Genomic DNA, 26021 nt, shown 5'->3' with positions numbered 1-26021 from the left:
CAGTCACATAGTCTGATAACATACTCTCCTGATAGAATGAAATATGTATTCATCTTAATTTCTGTGTATAAGATTGCGATTCTTTTTAGAGTCTCTTTATAGTGTGGAGTTTTTACACCTTCTTGTCTCTTAATGTGGATTGTACATAGCTATAAAGCGTAACTTTCCTTATTTGACTTCGATAATTGGAAAGAAATCTTTTTTTCTCCTACCACTTTGTTTCCCTTTCTTTTCTTCTTTTCTTTCTTTCTTTTTTTTTTTTTTTTGAAGGTAGAAAAATGTGAACATGCAGGAGTATGAATAAAAAAGATAGCTTAGCTTCCCTGTGAGTTTTTGGTTTTTGTATGTATTCATAAAGGAAACATACCAGAAGAGTTGGTGGACCAGACTGACTGCCTAATTTTATAGATTATGATCAGAAAAGGAATGGATGCGTTTATAGTAGGAATTTACAAGCCTTCCTGTAGTTCCAAATAAGTTTATAATGGTTCCATCTGTAGGAATTTTAGAGCTACTTTCAGAGTTTTTGTGACATTTAAACTTTTCTTTGTTTATTTTGAGGGTTTCTTTTCTCAGTATTTTTCTCCTGCTTTGCTGCAGGATATGTCTTTTATCTTTATCCTATCTCAAACTTGATTAAAAGATAACACTATAAAGTTATAGTATGAAGATCCAAAATTTCATTGTATTTATTTTATTGATACTTGGTTAAGAATGAATGACTGCCGGCTGGGCATAGTGGCTTATGCCTGTAATCCTACACTTTGGGAGGCCCAGGCAGGTGGATTGCTTGAGGTCAGGAGTTTGAGACCAACCTGGGCAACATAGTGAAACCCCGTCTCTACCAAAAATACAGAAAAATTAGCCAGGCATGGTGGTGTGCACCTGTGGTCCCAGCTACTCTAGAGGCTGAGGTGGGAGGATTGCTTGAGCCTGGGAGGCAGAGGTTGCGATAAGCCAAGATCACACCACTGCACTCCAGCCTGGACTACAGAATGAGACCCTGTCTCAAAAAAAAAAAAAAAAAAAAAAAAAGAATGAATGAGAGTCAGTAATAATAAGACTCTTCAAAGGGTTTGAAAAACTAATCTCTTATCACTGTAATTTTAATATAGTTATTTAGAGTATAGTATAGGGGATCTGACTTAAGATTTAGGGCAGAAGCTGTGAAACTAGAGAGGAAAGTTGTATATAAAAACTGATTATGGACATATAAAAGAGTCTAAGTTATAGTTTGTGGAAAGTCAAGATTAATTTTCCTTTTTTATTTAGAAAATAGGCTGTCTTAGTTTCAGGCTTAGAAGTTCTTACTCCTCTTTTGTACTAGAAATGTGGTAATCTTGCCTTCAGAAGAAGCAGAGAGGTTTTATGTAAAGAAAAAGAAAAGGTTTGGGTGAGGCCAAGATGAATACCTGCTCCACCTCTCCAACTTTAAATGAGCTGGGAGTTTAAAGTGGGCGGAGAGAAAAGGCTCTTCCGTGGAAAGCATGTGTTTAGTGTGGAAGTAAAGGAAAAGTGATTCTGTTTCTACCCTAAGAGAAAGAAACCCCACTATGGCAGATAATTAAGCCCAGAGCACATATAGTGGGAAGTATTAACTAGGGAGAGTCAAAGTACCTGCATGGGGCCTACTTTGAGTGTGAGACTTGTAGACCTTACTTGGAGATTTTATATAAAGAGAAAGGAGCTGTTTCAACATGTCTTGAGGGGGAATCAAACCCTGAGGCAGCTGGAAGGTGGTTTTTGTTTGCTTTTTATTTTGTTTTATTTTTTCTTTAATGAGTGGAAGGAGTGGAATATTCCTCAAAACATATTACCCTTTGAGAATGTTTTGTGCACCTACTGTGTGCCAGGTACTTATGCAAAAGACTCCATGGCCAAAAATAGATGAGCCAAGACAAGATGTTAGATCTCCACCCTGGAAGACGTGGAAAGGAGATACGATTGGAGTAGTAGCCTGCAGAGGTGGTCAATGTCATGTTACAAACAACTGGCCTCACAGAGAAAGGAGCTCATTCATCACTGGGTTGTGCTTTTGGATTTGAACATGGAAAAATGGGTCAGGGAATCAGGGACCAAGCATGGGCACTGGTATTAGCATTAGAATGTGGGGAATAATTCTATTGTTTTCTGAATAAAAACGATTAGGATAGGTTATTTGATACTTGTTCACCACTGGGTGTAATGAATGAAACTTGCTTGGCATATAGGAGGCACTTAATAAATGTTTGAACTGAACTAAAATTAGAAATTAGAAATCCTGGTGGTCACCAGGAACATGGCAGATGGTTTACATAGTTGCATCATCACGGCACCTCCAAAACAAGTATTACACCTATTTTTTGGTTGAAACAGAAGCCTGGGCAGGTTGGAAAATTTCCCCAGGCCATCACGATAGTCTTCTAGATCTAGAATTTAAAGCCAGGCTGTGTACCTTAGCCTGTCTGTGTGGTTAGTAAAGTGTCTGTATCATGCTAGGAGCTCATGATCCACTTGACTCTTTCAGAAGCTAGGTCATGTTGATCTGAACTAGGGCAATAGTAATAAAAAAGATGAAAAGCCTATTCAGTTTTATATCTAAGTTTTCCTGTGTTTTAAAATCTTGTAAGATTGAGAATTATTGGTGGTGAAATGACAAAGAATAGTGTTGTCAAGCAGACATTGTGTCAAAGGAATGTGGGCTCTGAGCAGGTTCTGTGTGCGTGCTTGGCTTCTGCAAGAGGCTCCAGAATTGGAGCATAGGGGAAGCTTGGCTCACTCACCCTGATCTTAGAGAGCAGAGTTTTTTGATTGTTTCATTCATGTTTAAAGAACTCATCTTAAACTAATTTATATCTAGCACTAGAAACTGGTGCTGGTGGTTTATTACTGACCCCACCCATCCCTGTCTTTTGCAATAATCTTTGTGAGTGGTGATTGTGTTTCTAGAAGTAGCATTACAGAGAGAGATTCCCTGAAGGCAAATACAGAGAGTGTGCTGTACACTCTAGTTCAGAAACTCAGGACTGGGAACTCCCAGAGAGAGAGAGAGAGAGAGAGAGAGAGAGAGAGAGAGAGAGAGAAAGAAAGGGAGAGGGAGAGGGAGGGACAGAGGGAGGGTGAGAGGGGAGGAGAGAGAACAACAGAACAGTCAGTTGGAGAGGAGGGGGGAGGAGACCAGTCTTTTTTTAAGGATTTTGGGGGGTTTCTCCCCACCTTGAACCCTTGCCTCCCCTCCCCCCAGTTCTGGCATCTTCTTTCCTACGGTTCACTGAAGTGCCTTTTTGCAGTCCAGGATCGACTGACCGCTGAGTTTGAGCAGCCCGATCTGACATGATGTACCTCTGGGTGAGTACAGAGTGCTGTGGGTGAGGGTTTGCACTTGCACATATAAGGAGTGGAAAGCTGTGAGATTCTGCTCTTGCACAAATGGCCTCCCCACAGAGCACAGACTGCCACATCCCCTTCTGTTCCAAGGTGTTGGGTTTTTAAAACCTAGCAGTGATTGTGACATTGTTTTTTTCCCTCCCCTTATGTTGTTTATCTTGTCAGACTTAGGCGCAAGGGCTGAACTCCCTTCGCAGTACCATCCCCTGGGCTTGGTGGGTTTGGAGAAGGCAAGTGGGGCAGGTGAAGTGAGCTAGTTGCTTCAGGAACTGCAGTCTTCTTGGTGGGTCAGGATCAACTTGTGTTCTGTTTTGTGGGTAGTGACCTTGATAAGCCATGCCTTTACATATTGAGAGCCAGTAGGTGGCATGATTATTAATTAGGAATAAGCTTTCATAAGTTTTTATCTAATAATTTTTATTTCACAACATTCTTGTGAAGTAGGTCACTCACTACTGTTATTAAAATTGTATGAGGAAAGTAATTAAGTCACAAAGAGTGACTTGCCCATAGTTAGAAATCAAGTCTGGAGCAGTTAGAATAGTAATTAATAATCAGATGTTATAAAGCATTTTATATTTACCAGGAATATACAATCTTCTATTATTGTAATATACTGTTAATTGTAGCATTGTAGTTTGGGATGGAAGAAAATTTCCTGGGACTGGAGAAGTTTGTAAATTATGAAATGTGATTACTTTTAGAGGAATGTCAGGGGAAATAATACAGAAACCATCCCCCTGCCCTTGCCTGCAATTTTTAGTTGTTAGACAAGAACATCTTATAGTTCGTTGCAAAGATGGCAGTATGTCTCTTGAGCAAACAGCTGTTGTGTGTTGCTAAGGGAGCTTACTAGACGTGATGCCGTTGTCTACTAGTCAGCTTTTTGAAAGTTTCCCTTTGCCCTTTGCCCTTCGGCCCAGATGTCTGGAATTGCAGGAACCTACTTGGCTAACACAGTCTAAATTTATAAATATCAGAAAGGAAATTTTAACTGAGTTTGCTGTGATGGAACTTGTTCACAGAAGATGTATATGTATATGTATGTGTGTGTGTGTGTTGGGAGGGGGCTGCTTTTCCTGCTTCTCCCTTCATGTTTGAATATGACCTTGAAATATTTTCTCTCCTCTGTTGATTTTTTTTTTTTGTAGTATTTGTAAGAGCTCAGAACTTTTCTGACACACTAATGTGAATTAAGTAGTTTTTGCCTCCCTGTAAACTAGACATTTGTGCAGGATCTTTGCAGCCTTGTGGTTGGAATTGATCAGCCCTGTTGACCCAAACGATGGACTGTTCTGTCTTTAGATTTGTTTGGAAGAGGAGTTATGAAAGGAAGCCAGTTGAATTAATCTCATTTTCACTCACTTATGTTTGATGAAAGCAGACAGTGACAGTCTCCTTAGTTATTTCCTTTGTGCTCATGTTACAGTTATTTGTGTATTTATCTCAATTCTTTTTACATACCCCAGAACAGAGCTTCCCTACCAATGCCACATGCCAGATTGAGATAAAAATATGCCAAGGGTACTATACCCTACAACCCTTGGAGCAGCCAGCTGGGCTTGGGAGTCCCCTGGTCACTTTGATCATGTGCACCCTAATTTGTTTATCACTTTGTGCTATAAACGGTATTTCCTGTGTGTGCCATGACACCTGAAGGTTTGGGTAGCACTGCCTAAAGGGCAAAAAGCAGGTCGGCTCTCTCTTTCTTTTATTATTTGTATCATCTAGCCCAGTGCCCCACACCTTTGTTTACTTCATCGAGGATGTGCAGAGGAGCTATAGCTGAATACCCAGATCCGTAGAAGAAAACCTAGGTGGTCAAGCATTTAGTGCGAGGCACAGAGGAGCTGCTGTGGACTAGAAATAAGAGATGGGAGTTTTAGTGTAGGTTTAGCCCGTACCAAGCCGTTTGACTTTCAGCAGTCATTTAACTGTTCTGAGAGTCAGTTTCCACATCCGTAAGATAATTGAACTGAACCTCTTCTGATTCTGAAATTCTGTGAAGTGAATTTTAGCAGTAGATATGCCTGGAAGATACCCAATTCTGCAAGGATGTTTAGGTCCAGGCAAACAGAGAAAACCGTCATACATACATATATCACCTCCATTGCACGTTTGGTTTGGTACCAGTAATGGGTCAGAGGCATTCTTTCTGAGTATTCTAGAAAAATTACTGAACGATGTTCAGTTGTCAGTACCTCTGAATTGATGCAGATGGACATTTTTAGAACCTGTAGAATTGAAGAGTAAAAGTTATAACTTGGCTGGGCGCGGTGGCTCACGCCTATAATCCCAGCACTTTGGGAGGCCGAGGCGGGTAGATCACGAGGTCAAGAGATCGAGACCATCCTGGTCAACATGGTGAAACCCCATCTCTATTTAAAATACAAAAATTAGCTGGGCATGGTGGTGCGCACCTGTAGTCCCAGCTACTGAGGAGGCTGAGGCAGGAGAATTAATTGCTTGAACCCAGAAGGCGGAGGTTGCGGTGAGCTGAGATTGTGCCATTGCACTCCAGTCTGGGTAACAACAGCGAAACTCCGTCTCAGAAAAAAAAAAGTTATAACTTATCCAAGCATTTTCTTTTGTGTATTTAGATGCAGCTTATTAATTTGCTCCCTGTGTGTCTAGAACTCTGAGATAGAATGCTACCTCTGTCTATGCTTCTTTGGCAGATTTCCTCCCCGTTTTCTTGTTGAGTAATCCTCTTTTTTAGTGAATTGGGTAATGTCAGTCGGCTGCATGAGGTGGTGAAGAGAATATAGGTTTCAGAAACTTGACTAGGTCTAAATCCCACCTCTGCCATTTCCAAGTGTATGACTGTTAACAGGTTACTTAACCTCTCTGAACCTTAGTTTCACTTGTCATATAGGGAAAATAGTGGCACTCAGGATTTTTGTAAAGATTTAAGATAATCTATGAAACATACTTAACATAATGAGGTGGCACACAATAGTTACTCAGTAGATAACTAGGACAAGCCAACTTTTTGCTTTGAACATTTGCATAGGCAGACTACTCACAACTCCAAAGTGTTTTCTCTATCATGTTGAGGGTATCTTTGAATTCATATAGGGAGAACTTTGATAAACACAAACTAGTTTTCTCTAAAATATTTTTTCTCTTAATTTGTGTGTTAAGTACTCATGGCTTGGGAGCCCTTGTTAAGGTTGCCTCCTGATGGAGAAAATCCCCATTGTTTGTGGTAAACTTTTTTTTTTGGGGGGGTGTACAGTACCAGTAAGCATTCATTGTGTCATTCATTGTCCATCTCTCATCATCATCATCAAAAACAGGAAGAGAAAGAGACAGACAGATATGATTCCTATATTGAGGGAACTTACTTGTTTAATGATTATATAATTTATATCCAATAAACATAATTATAGACCACTTAACTTAAATTACCATAAGACAGGATGTACTCTCCCTGTCTGAGCAGTATTAGCTGCCCAGGCACCAGGCACTCTTTTACTCAAACTCTGTATGGATTAACTTCTGGATTTTATTTTGAACTGTTGTTTTGTCATAAATCAATTCTGTTTTCTTAATAAATCAGTTCAGCCAACATTTAATGAATGCCCATAACGGGTAGAGCCAGCTGTTGCAAATACAAAGATGATTAAAGGTTAAAGACATAGTGTGCCCTTAACAAATTTATAGCACCATGGTAGAGAATGTGTGTACACAGGTAGTAATGATTTTTGTATGCTATTCAATTAAGAAGGTGCTTTTATGTGTTAGTTCATCCTCACAACATTGTTAAGGACTAAATATCATTTTTTCTGTTGTCAAGTGAGGAAAGCGACCATGAGAAGCACATGACAAGCAGTAAATGTCAGACCTGGAAACTCAATCTCATCTTTTAAAAACTATGACTCTTAGGCCGGGCACGGTGGCTCATGCCTGTAATCCCAGCACTTTGGGAGGTTGAGGTGGGTGGATCACCTGAGGTTGGGAGTTTGAAACCAGCCTGATAAGCATGAAGAAACCCCATCTCTACTAAAAATACAAAATTAGCCGGGTGTGGTGGCACAGGCCTGTAATCCCAGCTGCTCTTGAAGCAAAAGACTTTCTTGAACCCGGGAGGTGCAGGGTACAGTGAGCCGAGATTGCACCATTGCACTCCAGCCTGGGCAACAAGAGCAAAACACCATCTCAAAAAACAAACAAACAAACATAAAAGAGGATGGCTTGTGTTTCATTTTACACTGTCTTCTTGTGGGAGAAGCTGTTGTTGTCTTGTTGTTGTTTTTAAACTGTCTATTGAGTGATAACATTTCATTTAGTCCTTAGTGCACCTGGAAGTTAGCTATTATCTTCATTTTACAGATGAGAAACCGGATATTTCAGTAATTTGCTAAAGTCATACAATTTACAGTTATTGGAGTTAGAATTTGAACTGTGGTTTGTCCATCCCTAAAAGTTGCCATGCTACAATTAACCTTCTATTTGTTCATTGGTTTCCAGTTTATCAGTATAGTAGTCCCCCTTATCCATGGCTTCATTTTCTGTAGGTCTGGTTACCTGAGGCCAATCACAGTCCAAAAGTATTATGATATTTTGAGAGAGAGAAAGAAACCACATTTGTGTAACTTTTATTGTAGCATAATTATTCAATTTTATTATTAGTTACTGCTAATCTCTTACTATGCCTAATTTGCAAATTAAACTTTATCATATGTATAGTGTATATGTATAGGAAGAAAACATGGTATACATAGAATTCAGTGCTACCCAAAGTTTCAGGCATCTGCTTGGGGGTCTTGGAACATATTTCCCACAGATGAGGGGGCACTACCTGTACTACTGTTAAGTATGGAACAAGGCTAGAGTAATGAAAATAAGGAAACCTGAATTCTGTTTTCATCACCCTTAGTTACTTGAGACAGTTACTTAATTGTGTATATCTTGATTTTTCATGTTATGAAAAAGATATATTCTTAGGAACATTCACGGAATAATCTTATAAATACATATCAGTTATTTTAGAAATGAAGTAGTAACTGATGGCTCTATCATAAAACTTGGGAATCACAGACTGTAAGTCAACAGATACAGTTTTGGGTTTTAGTTGTGACATTTGTCAGTGTATCTGAGCTTGTTTCCTAATCTTTAAAATGGGACCAAGAGATTATTGAGATAATCTGTGAGAGTTTCCTGGAAGTTCTTTTGTGTGAAGCAAAAATAAGGTAATAACAATGCCTTATTATTCAGGTTTCATGTTAGTCATTTAGTGCTTTTTAATTACTATTTTGCCACTCTAATTCATCTACACAATTAGAGAACTAGATTTAATAGTAAATTGAGTTACCACAAAATGTAGACAATGGCTCAGTTCAGATAACATTTAAGATCAGATACTGTGATAGGTATTTGACCCTGAAAAGCCATTAAAAGATTGTAAGTGGGATTGGGAGTAGGGTGAAGTGACGTTTATAATTAGATTTGTTTTTTCAAAAGATGCCTACGCAGATTAGAGGAGAGTAAAAGCTCAGAGAGAAATTAGGTGATTGTCTATAAGAGTGACAGGGAATGACATGATAGAATGGGCTAGAGGGAAGCAGAACTGTATGAGAGATTCAGAAGGGAAAACTGACAGGATGTTATAATTTGGAAGAGGACCAGGGTTTTTTGTAGGAGGGAAGATGAAAGGGATCATGGGTTTGGTTTTAGATTTGGTACTTTGGGTAACTTTGAGATGTTCCAGAGGAAATATTGTTTACATGACCACCTAGGTCTGGAAATATAAGGAAAGGTAGAGGCTTTCCTCTATTGTGAGAAATCTGCATGCCCTTGGCGGGTCTCATAATGGCTTAAAATGATAATGGTCTAGGAAGGATGTAGAGCAAGAGAAGTTAATGCCTGGAGAAAAATGAATCTCCCCTCCCCTGCCCTCCCTCCCCTCCCCTCGTCTGCCCTCCTGCCTCTCCTCTTGTCTCCCCTCCCCTCTCTTCTTGCCTCCCCTCCCTTCCCCTACCCTCTTGCCTCCCCTCCCTTCCCCTCCCCTCCCTTCCCCTACCCTCTTGCCTCCCCCCCTCCTCTTGTTGAGACAGTCTTGCTCTGTTGCGTAGGCTGCAGTACAGTGGCATTATCTTGGCTCACTGCAACCTTTGCCTCCCGGGTTCAAGCGATTCTCCTGCCTCAGTCTCCTGAGTAGCTGGGATTACAGGTGCCTGTCACCATGACCTGCCTATGCCTAAGTTTTATATTTTTAATAGAGATGCGGGGGGTTTCACCATGTTGGCCAGGCTGGTCTTGAATTCCTGACCTGAAGAGATCTGCCCTCATTGGCCTCTCAAAGTGCTGGGATTACAGGCCTTAGCCACTGTGTCCAGCCAAAATTTTCAAAGGAAGCAGGAAACTAGGTTTTAGAGACCTTATTCTTAAGGAGGAAAACCAGGACCTTAGGAAATCAAGATAAGAGATTGTGGCAAAAAATGAAAAATGTCCTTGGGTTTAGCAATATGGAGGTCATTGGTGACTTTAACAAGGATTATTTTGGTGGAATGATGAGGGCAGACGAGTAGAGCCAGTTGAGGAGTTCACTGGGGAGGCAAGGAAATAAATATAGAAATAATGAGTATAGACAATTGGAAAAGTTTGCCTCTGAAGGAATGTAGAGGGTAGCTGGAAGGGATGTAGGGATAAGCAGCTTTGTTTCATTTTAAATAAAAGACATTTGATCATGTTTAAAAGTTAGTTGAACAAATTGAAAAGAAGAGGAGGGATAATTACTCTTACGCTTTGAGAAGATGGAGTTGACTTCAGGAGTAGGGAGCACTTTCCTATTTAATAGCAGGCAAAGCAGAAGAACTGACAGGAGTTTAAAGACATCTTTACAGAGGCAGAGATAGGTAAGTACAGTGAGTAAGGGGAAGAAAGGGTCATTGATTTTCCAGAAATGAATAGATTGGTGAAACAGTATATATTTGTGGTAAACCATATGTAATTCTTGTATGCATGGTATGAGTGAAATAGTGGTAGATGAGAATTAAAAAGAATCTTCAGAGTTTAATATATATATATTTTGCTTGTTTGTTCCAGTAAGGAACCACTGATGTATTTTAAGCAGCATCAGGTATGATCACATTTGTATATTTTAGGTTGATGATTTCCTAAGGAGTGGGGCAAGAACAATGAAGGCAAAGTCCTTTCCCATAAACCGTTTGTATTTTTTAACTGGGGAGAGAGCAAACAAGGTAGTTTCACGCATAAGTGCCATGGACAAGACAAGGTAATATGACCCTGATGTTTTAGCAAGGATGAAAAAGGCCAGGTGCAATGGCTCATGCCTATAATCCTAGCGCTTTGGGAGGCTGAGGCAGGCGGATCACCTGAAGTTAGGGGTTCGAGACCAGCCTGGCTAAGATGGTAAAACCCATCTCTACTAAAAATACAAAAATTAGCTGGACATGGTGGCAGACGCCTGTAATCCCAGCTACTTGGGAGGCCGAGGCAGGAGAATCGCTTTAACCTGGAAGGCAGAGGTTGTGGTGAGCCGAGATCATACCACTGTACTCCAGCCTGGGCAACAGAGTGAGACTCAAAAAAAGAAAAAGAAAAAGAAAGAGGCCTGAATAAGAAGCACAATCTTGTCAGGATGTGGAAGGAAAGCATTAAGAGCAGAAGCAGTAGCAAAGATAGAGTTCTTAGATGAGAATGAGTTTGACTTATTCAAAGGGCAGAAAGAAGGAAGGTGGAAGGGTGGTGTGGTTGATTGCAGAGAGCAAAAAGAATGTAGGAAGATGAGGCTGGAGGGAAGGTAAAGGCGAGATCACTCCTTATGATGGAGATTTGAATCTTGTTCCAGTGAAAATAGGAAGGTGTTGGGAGGTTTAAAGCAGGGCAGTGACTTGCTGTAGGAATAGTGGGAAGGGAGGTCTGGATGCTATTGCTATAGTCTAGGCAAGAGGTGGTGGCTTATAGGGCAGCTGATAGGACCACCAAGGATCCCTTGAGGAATTAGGAGCTGGCGGGAGTGCAGTTATTTCCTTAGAACTGTACAGAAAATAGCAAAAAAAAAAAAAAAATATATATATATATATATATATATATATGGTTTGGACTTGTTACGTTTGGACACGTTTGAGATGTCTTTTAGGCCAAGTAGAATTCAGTGGCCATTTGATAGGAATCTGGAGCTCAGAAGAGAGATGTGAGTTGGGTGTGTAAGGTTGAGATTCATTAGTGTGTATTTAAAGCCTGGGGAAGAAATGTAACTAGAAAATGGAGCTCATAGCCCGGAGTTATTTCAGTAGAAGTCTGAAGAATATTGAGAATAATTTGGTGGGGTAGGCAGAAAATTAGGCAAGTTTGTAACATCACAAACTCTAGAAAAGGAAGTTCTGCTGAATTTGGATAATTTAAAACTAAATAATTGGTCATTGGTAAATTTGATAAGAACCATTGGAATGATAGGCACAAAAAGCCAGTTGGAATGGATTGAATTGTTAATTGGCAGCTGAAGATATTGAGATAATTAACATAATACAGGTTCAAAGAAGGATTTTTAAATATTTGTTTTTGTTTATTAAAAAGAGTTAAGAGATGGGGTGTTGTGTTGCCCAGGCTAGAGTACAGTCTATTTACAGGTTTGATCACGGTGCACTGTAGACTTGAACTGCTGGCCTCAAGCAATCCTCCTGCCTCAGCCTCTCAAGTAGCTAGGACTACAGGTGCATGCCACCATGCCCAGCTTCAAATAATTTTTAAAGGATAGGTGTAAAACATGTTTTATGTCACTGGCAAAGATCGAAGTTGAGTGAAAGAAATAATGTTTGGGTCATGGAGGTGGATCTCTCATGGATAGATTAATCCCCTCCTGAGAGGTGGTGGGTTAGTTCATACACTATTAGTTCCTCCAAGAGCTGGCTGTTTAAGAGCCTGGCAGCTGCCTCCTCCCCTACCCCATTCTCTTGCTTTCTCTCTCACTCACCTTCTGCTCTCTGCAAACGTTGGCTCCCCCTTCCCTTTCTGCCTTGAGTGGAAGCAGCCAGAAGCCCTCACCAGATGCAGGTGCCAGTGTCACACTTCTTGCACAACCTGCAGAACTGTGAGCTAAATAAACCTCTTTTCTTTATAAATTACACAGCCTCAGGTATTCCTTTATAGCAACATTAAATGGACTAAGACAATATCCTAAAGCAATGGGCTATATTGCATAGACCAGGTATGTAGTAGACTAGACTCTCTAGGTTTGTGGTAAGCACACTTTGATGTTCTCACACAGTGAAATTGCTCAGTGATGCATTTCTCAGAACATATTCCTGTTAAGTGACACATGACTACTATATTGTAGATTTGAGGAGTCAAGCAAGGTATGAACTAGTAATCTCAAAAAATGAGAATACATTTACTACAGAGATGAAGCAGGCTTAAGATCATAAATTTGACATCTGGTGGCAAGTCAGTTGTGTGATTTTTATTCAGCAGTCTTCTGTTTTTAGATGCAGGAGAGGAATAAGTACATAGTTGGAGTTACCAAATATGTTAGACTAAGGGAAAAGAGAGCAAGGAAATGAAGATTTTTTGGAGAGACTCTGTATTGTATGGGGCCATAGGATCTAAACCGGCTTAGAAGGGCAGTAGAACATGAGAAGGAATAAAAGTGAAAAAGTGGTAAGATCAGCTTGGAAACTGGAGATCTTAAGGAGGCTGGTGAGAATTGCCACAGAGGTCAAACTACCATTGTAAGCAAACGCTTGGTGGTATAATAATAAGAATACTAAACATTTTTGTAGGTGATGATTGTGTTAGAATATGATGCTAGGTGAATGGCTTAGGTGAAGTGGTAGAAAAATATAGTTGGTGCTGAAGACTTCAAATAAAGGCCAAAATGTTGAATCTTTGTGGCTGTCAAAGTTATCAGAGTGATAAGACTAACAATGGAAATGAAATCAGGGAGCCCTATTCTAAGAGGAGGTCAGCAGGTGACAGGTGCAGTTTGCCTGGAGGGAACAGAAGTGATTTGGAAGCAGTATTGGGAAGGAAGGAAGAGGATACCTGAAAGGTTCAATACTATATGATAATGGGGAGCAAGGCAGATGCTTGCTCCTGCTGAGGTATGTGATGAATAAGAGAAAAGCTTTTACCTTAAGTGCAGCATTATTCTCGGGGGCAGTCAGGTTTCCTTAAGAGCAAAAGAGTAAAGAGACTATCACACGAGAGAGGGCGAGTATTTAGAGGAGTTTGCTGAGAAAAGCTCATGACTTCCAGGGCATGGGAGGGCAAGGAAGAGCAGGAGATGGGATCAGAAAAAGCATAGAGAACAGTCACTATTGTTAATACAATGGATTCATTGTTAATAATATAGACTCAGGTACGAGGTACAAGTGCCTCGAGGTCAGGGTTTGACAGTGAGGATAAAATTTTACATAGTTAGAGAGGAAAGTCTTAGGCATGAGTGATGGAAGACGGTAAGCTTCAGTTATTTAGGAAAGCTGCATTTACTATTTGTTTTAATAGGACATTTAATGTTAAACAGCTGTCTCTTTTTGGTCATGTTTCAAACCAGAATATGGAATTTTGTTGTTGTAAAATGTATAAATTAAGGACTAATTTGGAACCAAGTAAGTAAATATCCATTGTAGATTTTAAATTGTTCATTTGGAGAAGTAGAAAATCAGCATGGTCAAAGCACAAATATTGACAAGGGGGAGAGGGAGGATTAAACACCCAAGATATATCCTCTGGTTCTTTCCCCAACAACAACAAAAAATATATTTTAGGAGTTGTCTTACTCCACTAACTCCCCTTTCCCCTTCTTGGAAATCTGTACAGTCATGTACCGCCTAAAGATAATTCAGTTTAACTATGAACCACATCGTTCATCAATGCAATTGAACCCATCAGTCAGTGAGATTCAATCTTATGGTGGTCCCATAAGGGTGTATAAATAACAATTGTTTTTTGACTGTCCCTTTTCTGTGTTTAGATTCGTAAATACTATTGTGTTATGATTGCCCACAGTATTCAGTAGTCACATGCTGTACATGTTTGTAGCCTAAGAGCAATAGGTCATCCATACCATATAGCCTAGGTGTGTCGTAGGCTGGGCCATCTGAGTTTATGTGTACGTACACTCTACGATGTTCTCACAACTATGAAATCGCCTACCACACATTTCACAGGATGTATTCCTGGCATTAAGCAGCACATGACTATATTGCTTTTAAAAGTTGTAGTCTAGTTAAATTGCATTCCTGTTTAGAATTAATACCGTTTTCTGAATGGGAGAGCTTGGTGCTCTTCTTCACAATTTTTTTTTAGCATCCTTCACTATTATTAAATAAGATACTATATGTTACTTGTAATTGAAGGCCAGCATAGAATGGACATTCCACTGATATTGGTTGAAAAGTTAATTGGGTATTCTAAGTATAATGAACTGTCTGTGTAGCAAAGTGTTCAACTAAAATATTGGGTTTGGGTTTCACTTAACCCAAATCTATAAGCTCTGTACTGTCTTAATTGTGTATTAACTTGTATGATGTTTTACTTGCTCATTTAAATATAGACCATTAATTCAGAAGTTAAATAAATCAAGACCTCTCTTTCATTTTCTAAAATAACTGTCACATTATTTTAGAATGTGAGATGAACCCTTTAAAGGTTTTAGTTTTAGCAAGATTCTTGTATCCATGAAAATCAGAAAACGGACTATGGTTTCATAGTGTTTCACATCATATGCTAGTTACATTTCTGTCCCTTGCCTAGTCATTAACCTACTATATGATTAGACACATGATCTTTATGCTCTTGTGTCTTATCTGTAAAGTGGGCTTGATTATTTCCTTGTAGAATTGTTTAGTATTATTGCTGATATAAATTGACATCTAAATAAAAATATTCTTATTTATTTATTCTGCTTCTTGTACAGTACTTGAAATTGCCAATTAGGTAAAAAGCATTATTTTTTTTGGCAAGATGGGACTGAAAGTCTCACTAAATGGTATAGTAGATGCCAAAGGCCAGGTAGGAGTGGGGGCTCAGAGCATGTGTTTGGGAAGATCAGTTGTTACTGTGTCTATGATGTTCTCCTCTGCTATATTTGTTTTTTTTGTTTGTTTGTTTGTTTTTTTTTTTTTTTGAGACGGAGTTTCACTCTTGTTACCCAGTCTGGAGTTGCAATGGCGCGATCTCGGCTCACCCCAACCTCTGCCTCCTAGGTTCAGGCAATTCTCCTGCCTCAGCTTCCTGAGTAGCTGGGATTACAGGCACGTGCCACCATGCCCAGCTAATTTTTTATATTTTTTTTAGTAGAGACGGGGTTTCACCATGTTGACCAGGATGGTCTCAATCTCTTGACCTCGTGATCCACCCACCTCAGCCTCCCAAAGTGCTGGGATTACAGGCTTGAGCCACCGTGCCCAGCCATATTTTTTAGATATTTAAATAATATTTTTAAATAATTATTTTTTGTTTAATTTTGTTAAGGTTATTAAAAATAAGTTTACTGGATTCATTGAAAATCAAAACCATTTTTGCATTCTGCTCAACAAGTTGCTCTACTATTGGATGTTTGCAGATAATATTCAAACTGGAGAAATTTTCAGTTGTTAAAGACAGTTGGGATTGGAAGGGATAAGAAAACAAATTCCTGAGTGCCTCCTATGATGTGAGGCGCTGGGACAGGTGCTTTTATTACTATTGTCTTGTTTCATCTTACAATGAGGAAGAAAGATTAAAATGCTCAGTCTTGCTTCAGAGTCAATGCTCTTAACCAATATGTTGTAATTCATTCAGCTAGCTTATGATTACGTCTAAGATGGTCCTTAGTGATCCCCACCTCCTGATATTCATGCCCTTGTGTATTCTCTTCCCCTTATAGGCTGGACCTAGTGTCTCACTTTGAATGTATAGAGTATGGAAAAAGTGATGAGATGTCACTTCCAAGATTTGGTTACAAAGAGATTGTGGCTTTTATCTTGGGTGCTTACCCTCTCTACGTTTCTCTCAGAGCCCCTTCACTATTAAGTAGCCCTGTTGGGAAGGCCCATGAGCCAGCGATGTTCAGGCTTAATAGCTAGTGGCCTGCCAACAGCCAGGTGAGCGAATTTGGTGGTGGATCCTTGATAGTCAAGCTTTAATGACTGCAGCCCCAACCAACACCTTGACTGCAGCCTTGTGAAAGACTCTGAACCAGAAGCATTTAGCTTACCCAGCTGGATTTCTGATCCACATAAACTGAGCTGATAAATGTTGTTTTAAGCTACTATGATTGAAAATGAATTGTTTCATAGAAATAGATAACTAGGCCAGGTGTGGTGGCTGACATCTGTAATCCCAGCACTTTGGGAGGCCGAGGCAGGTGCATGGCTTGAGCCCAGGAGTTTGAGAGCAGCCTGGGCAACATAGCAAAAGCCCATCTCTACTAAAAATACAAAAATTAGCCAGGTGAGGCCTATAGTCTGGCTACTTGGGAGGCTGAGGTGGGTGGATCACCTGAGTCTGGGGGAAGTCTAAGCTTCAATGAGCTGAGATCATGCCACTGCACTCCACCCTGAGCAAGAGGAGCTAGACCCTGTATCAGAAAGAGAGAGAGAGAGATTTTGTCCCAATAGTGGAGGTGCTTTTTAGTGCATATCTAAAATGTGGGAGTGACTTTGAAACAGGGCAGTGGACTTTTGAGGAAAGTGTTAGTGTAAGATTAGAGTACCTTGAATACATTGTAAAATATGGGATTTTGAGGTGATTGTCATGAAGGCTTAAAGGAGAGAAACTGGAAGAAAGGGAATCCTTGTTATGTAGTGGCAGAAAGTTCAGCAACACCATCATTTGTACCTAATGGGAACCAGAAAGTGTGCTTAATGAACTGTGAGATCTAGCTAAGTAAAATTCTAAGCAAAACATTGTAGATGCCCTCTGGTTCCTTCTTGCTGCTTAAAGCATGAGCGGAAAGAAAGAAATTGAGGGAAGCACTGTTAAAAAAGGAGTTTTGAAAATTCTCAGCCTTTCTGGGTGGCAAAGGGTGATAAAATTAAGACATGACAAAGATCAGTTCAAGGGCCACTGCAAGAAGAATGGTGGTCTAAAGATAAAGCCGAGGGTGTGCTTTAAAGCATTTTGTTAAGACCTGAGAATGTAGTGCCTTAGGGTACTCTTCAGTCACACTAAAGGCTTCTGTCAGACAATAGGGCGTCTAGCCTTTTTATCAGGAGCCCTAGGTAGAAGATAGAGAAGAGTTTGTCTTGGAGAGATCTATGGGGATAGCTTTTGTTTATTGTGAGATTTGCAGGAAATCTAGGTAGCTAAGACTGAACAGGAAAAGAAACAGTTCAAAATGAAAAAAGGCGGTCAAACACCCCTAGCATTCTGCTGGCAGGAAGCAAGCTGAGAAAGTGCCCCGCTAACACATGCCACCTTTCACGAAAAGGGAAAGATGACTCAGAGGTTGGAAGCAGGAGCCTAGAGATGGAGGCATAAGTCATGGAGAATTATTTTCCCAGTGTTGAGACCTAATCAAGGAACTTTCAACTGTTGCCCTGCTGGATTTCAGAGTCACTATGGATCAGTGACTCCTTTGTGCCACCTAATTCCCTGCCTCCCTTATGTAGAAAAAGCTATGCGATTTAGTGATTGCAAGAATTTTAGAAAACAGAAACCCAGAGGGCAAGTGAGAAAGGAGCCCTACTACCATGCCACTTAGGCTCCCAGAATGCCATGCTTCTTTTGACTTTGTTTATAGGTCATAAGTACCAGATGATATGTGCAAAACTGAAGCGATCAGGAGAGGATTTCCCATCCCCATCTGTACCCACTTTCTCTTACCAGTATCAATAAACTGTCCCCTCACCTATGAAGCATTTGCCTTCCTATGTAAGGTGAACCCTCCAGTTGTATTCTAGGTCCTATCTCTGCTAATCTGTTTAGGACGTGGATCCAGCAATTCTCTCCCCTCTCTCTAGGATCATCAAGGTTTCTACCTTTATTGGATTAATCTTGTCAGCATACAGTTAAGCTTTTCTTTCACTTATTTAAAAATAATACTCTTGACCACACTTTGCCAGCAACTGCTGAATTTCTTTTCCTTTAAAGCAAAACTCAGTAGAGTTGTTTATATTTGATTGTATCAGTTTTCCTCTCAAACCTATGCAGCCAGGTTTTTATTGCAATCACACCGCTGAAAGGGCTGTTGTCCAAGTTGCCAGTAAGTTCCATGCTGCTAAATCTAGTGGTCTGGTCTCAGCCGTCATCTTACTTGGCCTATCTGTAGAATATTGTTATCATTGATAACTTCCTTCTCTGATTCACTTTCTTGGATACTTGACTTCCCAGACATCATACTTTCCTGATTTTCTTCCCACCTCATTGGAAGTTTGTACTGAGTTTTAAAGTTGTAATATTTTGAGCCAAATCCTTTGACCTCTTTTCTTGATTGTCTTGCAGCCACTCTCATGACTTAAGTTCTCAGCTCATCAGGAAAGTAGTTAAGAACCATTTACCAGCTGGGGCCAACGGACCCTTTCCTTTTTTTTCTTTCATTAACATATATCAAGTTTTCTTGTGGTGGGTGCCTGTAATCCCAGCTACTTGGGAGGCTGAGGCACAAGAATCATTTGAACCCAGGAGGCGGGGGTTGCAGTGAGCTGAGATCTTGCCCCTGCGTTCTAGCCTGGAGATAGGGTGAGACTCTGTCTCAAAAAAAGAAAGTAAGAGAGAGAGAGAGAGAGAGAGGGAGAGAGGGGGAGAGAGAGAGAGAGAGAGGGGGGGGGGAGAGGGGGAGAGAGAGAGAGAGAGAGAGAGAGAGAGAGAGGGAGAGAGGAGAGAGAGAGAAAGAAAGAAAAGAATAAATGGATAGTGAAAAAACAATTACATTCGAAATTTTTAAAAAATTTTTTCATTCTTTCTCTCCTTCCCTCCTTCCCTTCCTTCCTTCCTTCCTTCCTTCCTTCCTTCCTTCCTTCCTTCCTTCCTTCCTTCCTTCCTTCCTTCCTTCCTTCCTTCCCTCCCTCCCTCCCTCCCTCCCTCCCTCCCTCCCTCCCTCCCTCCTTCCCTCTTTCCTTCCGTCCTTCCATCCTTCCTTTTTTTTTTTTATGGCAAGAGTCTCACTCTGTTGCCCAGGCTGGAGTGCAGTGGTGTGATCATAGCTCCTTGGAACCTCAGTCTCCTGGATTCAAGCTATCCTCCCTCTTCAGCCTCTGGGACTACAGGTGTGCACCACCACACCTGGCTCATCTTTGTATTTTTATTTATTTGTTTATTTGTAGAGACAGGTCTGTGGTTCTGTTGCCCAGGCTGGTCTTGAATACCTGACCTCCAGTGATCTTACCACCTCAGGCTTCCAAAGTACTGAGATTATAGGGGTAAGCCACCATGCCTAGCCAGAGTTTCATGTAACTAATTAGATATTACCCCTGTGGTAACTATCAATCACATTCGAATGCTATCTATATTTTTTAGTAATTTTTATAATACCTCATGATTTTTGTTCTTTTTGCCCCTCTCTCCCTTGGCTGGGAATAGTTTAAAAAGTAAAAGTTTTTGAAAAGTCAGAATGTTTGAAGATACAGGAGAAATAAAGATTTTCTAAAATTTATAAAAGAGTCCAAGGAACCCATGTATTATTACAGGATAAAATAGTTTATTTTTTAAGTAACATTTTTGTTTTTCTTTTTTCTTTTTGGAATACCTCTAAGAAAGGAAAGTTATAAAGTATAAATTCTTACAAGTAGAACTGAGCTGCTCAAAAGGAAAAGTTGGGCCCAGTGTACTGTGATGGTATACCAGGTGTTAAATTCTGTCAGTATATTCTTGACTCTCAAATGTTTACCTCTAGCTAGACCTCTCTCTAGAAGCTCATATCTAACTGCCTACTTGACATTTCCATCTGTAATATCATAGTTACCTAAAACTTGAAGTGTCCAAAGCTGAACTCCTGGCCTTTACTTGCCTTCCTCTGTTCTTGGACCTGCTAAACCCACAGTTTTTTCTCAGATAATGACATCTTTCTGTTACCCTTGGGCCAAAAAATCATAAGTCATCCTGGACTCTTCTTTCTCCCTCACTCCAGTCCTGTAATTAGCAAATCCTTTAGGTTCTGCCTTGCAAAAATAACCTAAATTCAATCCATTTTTACTAGCTCTACTTCTTTTTCTTGTTTTTTTTTTTTTTTTTTTGAGATAGAGTTTTGCTCTTGTTGCCCAGGCTGGAATGCAGTGGCGCGATCTCAGCTCACTGCAGCCTCTGCCTTCTGGGTTCAAGCACTTCTCCTGCCTCAGCCTCTTGGGTAGCTGGGATTACAGGAATGCGCCACCACGTCCAGCTAATTTTTAGTAGAAATTAGGTTTCTACATGTTGGTCAGGCTGGTCTTGAACTACCGACCTCAGGTGATCCGCCTACCTTGGTCTCCCAAAGTGCTGAGATTATAGGCGTGCGCCACCATGCCCTGCGTTTTTTAGACAGAGTTTCTCTCTGTTGCCCAGGCTGCAGTGCAGTGGCATGATCTTGCTCTCTGCAACCTCCGCCTCTCGGGTTCAAGTAATTCTTGTGCATTGGCCACCTGAGTAGTTGGGATTACAGGTATGCACCACCATGCCTAGCTAATTTTTGTATTTTTAGTAGAGATGGGGTTTCACAATGTTGCTCAGTCTGGTCTTCTTGAATTCCTGGTCTCAAGTGATCCGCCCACCTCGGCCTCCCAAAGTGCTGGAATTACAGACATGAGCCACCGCACCCGGCCTACTAGCGCTACTTCTTCTATCCTGGTTTCGTATTCCATCCCTTCTTGTCCAGATTTTTATATTAGTCTGCTACCTGATCTCCCAGTCTCCACCAGTGACACTGAAGAATTTATTCTAATCACAGCATCTGATATAATCCTTTGAACATTTAAATTTCATCATGCACAAAATCCACTGATATGTTTCACTCAGAAAAAAGCTGGAGTCCCCATAAGGCTCCAGTCAAGCCTGCTCCTAGGTACCTGTTTGACTTTCATTTCCTCCTGTTCACATTTCTCACTCTCCTTCAGCTACTTAGGCCTTTTTGCTGTTCCTCAAATTTGCCAGGCACTTTGTACAGCTCTCCCATGGGATTCATGGGGTGGGGGGATTGGTTCCAGGACCTCTTAAAGATACCCAGATCTGCAGATGCTCAAGTCTCTGATACAAAATAGTGTGGCATTGGTATATAACCTACACATTATTCTCCTGTATACTTTAAATTATCTCTGGATTATTTATAATACCTAATGAAGTATAAATTCTTTGTAAACAGCTGTTATATTGTTTCCAGAACACCATTCACCATTCATAGTAACAATGAAAAAAGACCTACATATTCAGTACAGACTATTCCCCGCCCCTTCCCCCAAATATTTCTCATCCATGGTTGGTTGAATCCAGGGATGCAGAACCCACAATAATGGAGGGCTTACTATATTTGTTTCTTCTGCCTCTACTGCTTTTCTCCAGATATACCCATGTCTTCCTTCTGGCCTTCAGAGTTTTGCTCAAATGTTACCTATTCAATAAGTCCTTTTGAAAGCCTTTCTATTTTAACTTTTCAATAGCATTTATCTTCTAAATATTATAAAAAACAGGCCATGCATGGTGGTTTAACCCTATAATCCCAGGACTTTGGGAGGCCAAGGTGGAAGGAGCTCCTTGAGGCCAGGAGTTCGAGACCAGCCTGGGCAACATAATGGGACCCCCCCCCATCTCTACAAAAGCAAGTTTAAAAATTAGCCGGGCATGGTGGCACACACCTGTAGTCCTAGCTACTCAGGAGGTGGCACGCACCTGTACTCCTGCCTACTTGGAGGCTGAGACAAATGATTGCGTGAGCCTAGGAGGTCAAAGCTGCAGTGAGCGGTGATAGTGCCACTCACTCCATCCTGGGTGACAGAGTGAGACCCTGTGTCTTTATTTAATTTATTTTTATTTTATTTTATTTTATTTTATTTATTTAGATGGAATTTTACTCTTGTTGCCCAGGTTGGAGTACAATGGCATGATCTTGGCTCACTGCAACTTTTGCCTCCCAGGTTTTCTCCTGCTTTAGGCATCCAAGTAGCTGGGTTTACAGGTGTGTACCTCCAGGCCTGGCTAACTTTTTGTATTTTTAGTAGAGACAGGGTTTCCCCATGTTGGCCAGGCTGGTCTTGAACTCCTGACCTCAGGTGATCTTCCCACGCCCTCCCACAGTGCTGGGATTACAGGTGTGGACAACTGTGCCTGGCCTGAGACCCTGTATCGTTAAAAACAAAACAAGTTCTGTGTGTGTGCGTGTGTATGTATTTGTGTAGTATAGATATATGTATGTGAAATAAATCTTTTTTTTTCCCTCACCTGTCTCCTCTTTTAGAGATTTTTGTCTGGTGCATTCACTGCTATAGCTTCAGCGACTAGAATAATGAATGGTGCTCAATAAATATTTGTCAAATAGGTACTAAATTCTGGAGTTTTTTTTTAACCTGTTATTTTTTTCAGTATGGGGAATACTCAATAACTATAGAATTTATAGTGGTAGAACGCTGGTTGATGTCAGCCATTCTCTCACATCACAGGGACCAGTACTTTGTACTGTTGAGGCAGAAGTGCTTTAATGGCTCAGGCTTTGGAAACAAATTAACTGGGTCCAAATCTGGTTCTGACGCATTTGGTCTGAATGACATTGGATAAATTACCATGCTTTCTCATCTATAAAATGAGAACAACATAATATCTATCACAGAGGGTTGTTTTGAGCCATGCAAAGCTCTCAGAACAGCTCCTGGTGCGTAGTATATGTTCAATATGTTAGTTGTTCCTGTTTTTGTTCCGGACCCATCCCAGCTGTTCTGAGTCGGTTGTACTCTGAGTGGCAATACTGAGAACCGATTTAGGGTGTCCTCCTTATCACCAAGTCTCTTTCTCCTTTAAAAATACCGTGGGTATGTTAGGTCCTCTTTTCTACCCTTCACCATCTCTCTCTTTTACTGCTTAATCTTTATTTATACTAACAACATTCTTTTATATATCCAGATTTTTCCTCTTTCTTCTCCTTTTTTTCTCCTTTTAGCAAGTATTTATTAAATGTACTTTTCCCCTCCCCATTCTGTTTTAAATCTTGTTGTTTCTTTTTCATTGTCTTCATGTCTTTGTTTCATTATCAAATAAAAAATTGCCTAACTTGCGGTTGATTGACTAGAATTACTTTTGTAGGCTGGGCGCGGTGGCTCACGCCTGTAATCCCAGCACTTTGGGAGGCCGAGGCGGGTGGTTCACGAGGTCAAGAGATCGAGACCATCCTGGTGAACATGGTGAAACCCCATCTCTACTAAAAATACAAAAATTAGCTGGGCACAGTGGCACATGCCTGTAATCCCAGCCACTCAGGAGGCTGAGGCAGAATTGCCTGAACCCAGGAGGCGAAGGTTGCGGTGAGCCGAGATTGTGCCATTGCACTCCAGCCTGGGTAACAAGAGTGAAACTCCATCTCAAAAAAAAAAAAAAAAGAATTACTTTTGTATCAGGGAAAATGGAAATCAGATGTTGAAATAAAATTGAAATTATTTTTTAAAAAGTTACACCAGTGACTAAAACCCTTGGAAGTCCTACTCTTTCCTCTAAATCTCTACAGAAGTCTCTGCTTTCTTAGTGATTAAATTTGTCTTCTACCAACCAAGAAGCAAGATGATTTGGGGGGAAATATCTCTTATTTAATTATATTGGCTTTTTTTTTTGTAATTTTCTGCTATTTTAGCTATCTGGTTTTTGTTTATTTTTATTTCAGATTGATAGTAGTACAGGTACATTACTGGTACAGTGGGCTCAAACATTTTCCCCATGATTACTAGGCTCTGGGGATCTGGTCTAGAAACACAGCCACCATTTATAAATCAATCAGTCTCTCTCTCTCTCTCTCTCTCTCTCTCTCTCTCTCTCTCTCTCTCTCTCTCTCTCTCTGTGTGTGTGTCTGTATCTGTATGTTTCTTTTAAGGGGGGAATGTGATCAGATTTCTAAAAATCTGAAATCAAAATGCATTTTTAGAATATAACTTATTTTGTAAATTTTAGATAGATTATATCATGGCTATAATATCCTTTTTAGAGCAGAGGAAGTGAACCCATTTAGGCATCCATTTAAAGGAGTTTTATTTTGAGGCATTAAAGGTCTTTTATCTGTAAGATAAGCTGTGGTACTACCTGTTATATATTACCTAATAAATGTTACAAGGAGAACAGTACCATTTTTGCTCCCTTTTCTTGGTATAATCTTTTTTCTTTTTTCTGGGCACAATTCTGCAACAAAAACCATTAAAATGATACTTAATGTAATCCTGGTTACTTAGGAGGCTGAGGCAGGAGAATAGCTTGAGCCTGGGAGGAAGAGTTTGCAGTGAGCCGAGATCATGCCACTGCATCCCAGCCTTGGTGACAGAGTAAGACTACATCTAAAAAAATAAAAAGCTACTTAAAAGTTCTCCCACCCCTATAAGTTCTGGGTTCTTCTTCTTTCTTTTTCTATTATGTATTTAGGCCATTCTTTCATCAGTTATTAGGACCATGCTATTTGCCCACAATTTGGGTAATGAACAGTACTGTAAGACACAATGAAAAGTACCAGATTTCTACTTTAACTGATGATTTGTATTTTTTCAGTAATGTTCATTTTCCTTTGAATTCTTAAGATTCACCTCTTTTGACTTAAGTAAACTAAATTTTAACTACAGCTTTCAAAATTTACATTAAAATTGGGCAATAAAGCTTTTTTTTTTTTTTTTTTTTTTTACAATTTCACAAAACAAAATATAGTAGCTTTCCTAAAATTTGTTAGTAAAAATTTTATCTTCGTTTTACCAATAAAATGTAAAATTTAATATGTGATGGCTAAACTTCTAGGGGGATAAGGAAGGGCTAGGAGAATAGGCAGGATGGAAAAGGGTAGTTGGGACTTGTCCACATTCCTACGTGGTAGTCTGTGTCTTTACGGTGTGGGCTACAAGACACACACACACACACACACACACACACACACACACACACACACACGCTGTCTCTCTCTCTCTCTCTCTCTCATTATTCACAGTTGATAGTGCATTGTTTGGGGAATGGGTAAAGGATATGTTACTTTTGTGAGTATGGAATTGATTTCTGACCACTCATTCATTAAATGAAAGTTTGAGTTTCTATTACCTGTAGGTACCTTTAGGGAAACTTTAGAAATGAAACCTGAAATTTTGCTTAAACTACACGTAGCCAGAGGCTCAGTGGCCTTCTTTTCATTCTTTAACAGAAAAGTAAAGAGAGAATGAGTACAAATCACCAGTAAACAAAAGTAATATTTATATTTTAGGTTTGTTAAATCATTAAGTATAAACTATTGAATAGTTAATTATAAACTGTTTAATAAACCTAAAATAGAAATATTACCTCAGTCCCTCTTTACTTTTCTTGTTTCTTTTCCTTTTGAATGCCAGAAGACTTTACTGCTCGTTATCTTAATCTGGTAGGCCTGCTATAACAAATGACCACAGTCTGGGTGGCTTAAACAACAGAAAATTGATCTTGGAAGTCCAAGGCCAAGGACCCAGCAAGGTGGGTTTCATTCTGAAGACTCTTCTCATGGCAGGTGCGTGGCTGCCATCTAGTCTTATGCTCACACAACCTCTTCTTTATGCGTAGGGATAGAGGAGTGTGGAGGGGAGGAAGCTCTCTTGTGTCTC

The 26021-nt window shown here is 40.1% G+C and overlaps 1 protein-coding gene across 36 annotated transcripts in view; it reads left to right on the top strand.

Moving 5' to 3' along the window:
• RBFOX2 (RNA binding fox-1 homolog 2) overlaps nt 1-26021 on the top strand; it is a 287551-nt gene that overhangs the window by 125251 nt on the left and 136279 nt on the right. For 5 of the 36 annotated variants that reach the window (XM_078339606.1, XM_078339601.1, XM_078339617.1 and 2 more), the window contains one exon: nt 3270-3327. The exons of the other annotated variants lie outside the window; for them this stretch is intronic. In XM_078339606.1, the coding sequence (XP_078195732.1) occupies nt 3313-3327 (15 nt within the window). In that variant the 5' untranslated portion in view covers nt 3270-3312. Of the gene's footprint in view, nt 1-3269; nt 3328-26021 lie in introns of those variants that run through there. 36 annotated transcript variants of the gene reach the window in all.

Source organism: Callithrix jacchus, chromosome 1 (assembly GCF_049354715.1).
Source record: "Callithrix jacchus isolate 240 chromosome 1, calJac240_pri, whole genome shotgun sequence".
NCBI lineage: Eukaryota > Metazoa > Chordata > Mammalia > Primates > Cebidae > Callithrix > Callithrix jacchus.
This window is presented reverse-complemented; position numbering and strand designations above follow the sequence as displayed.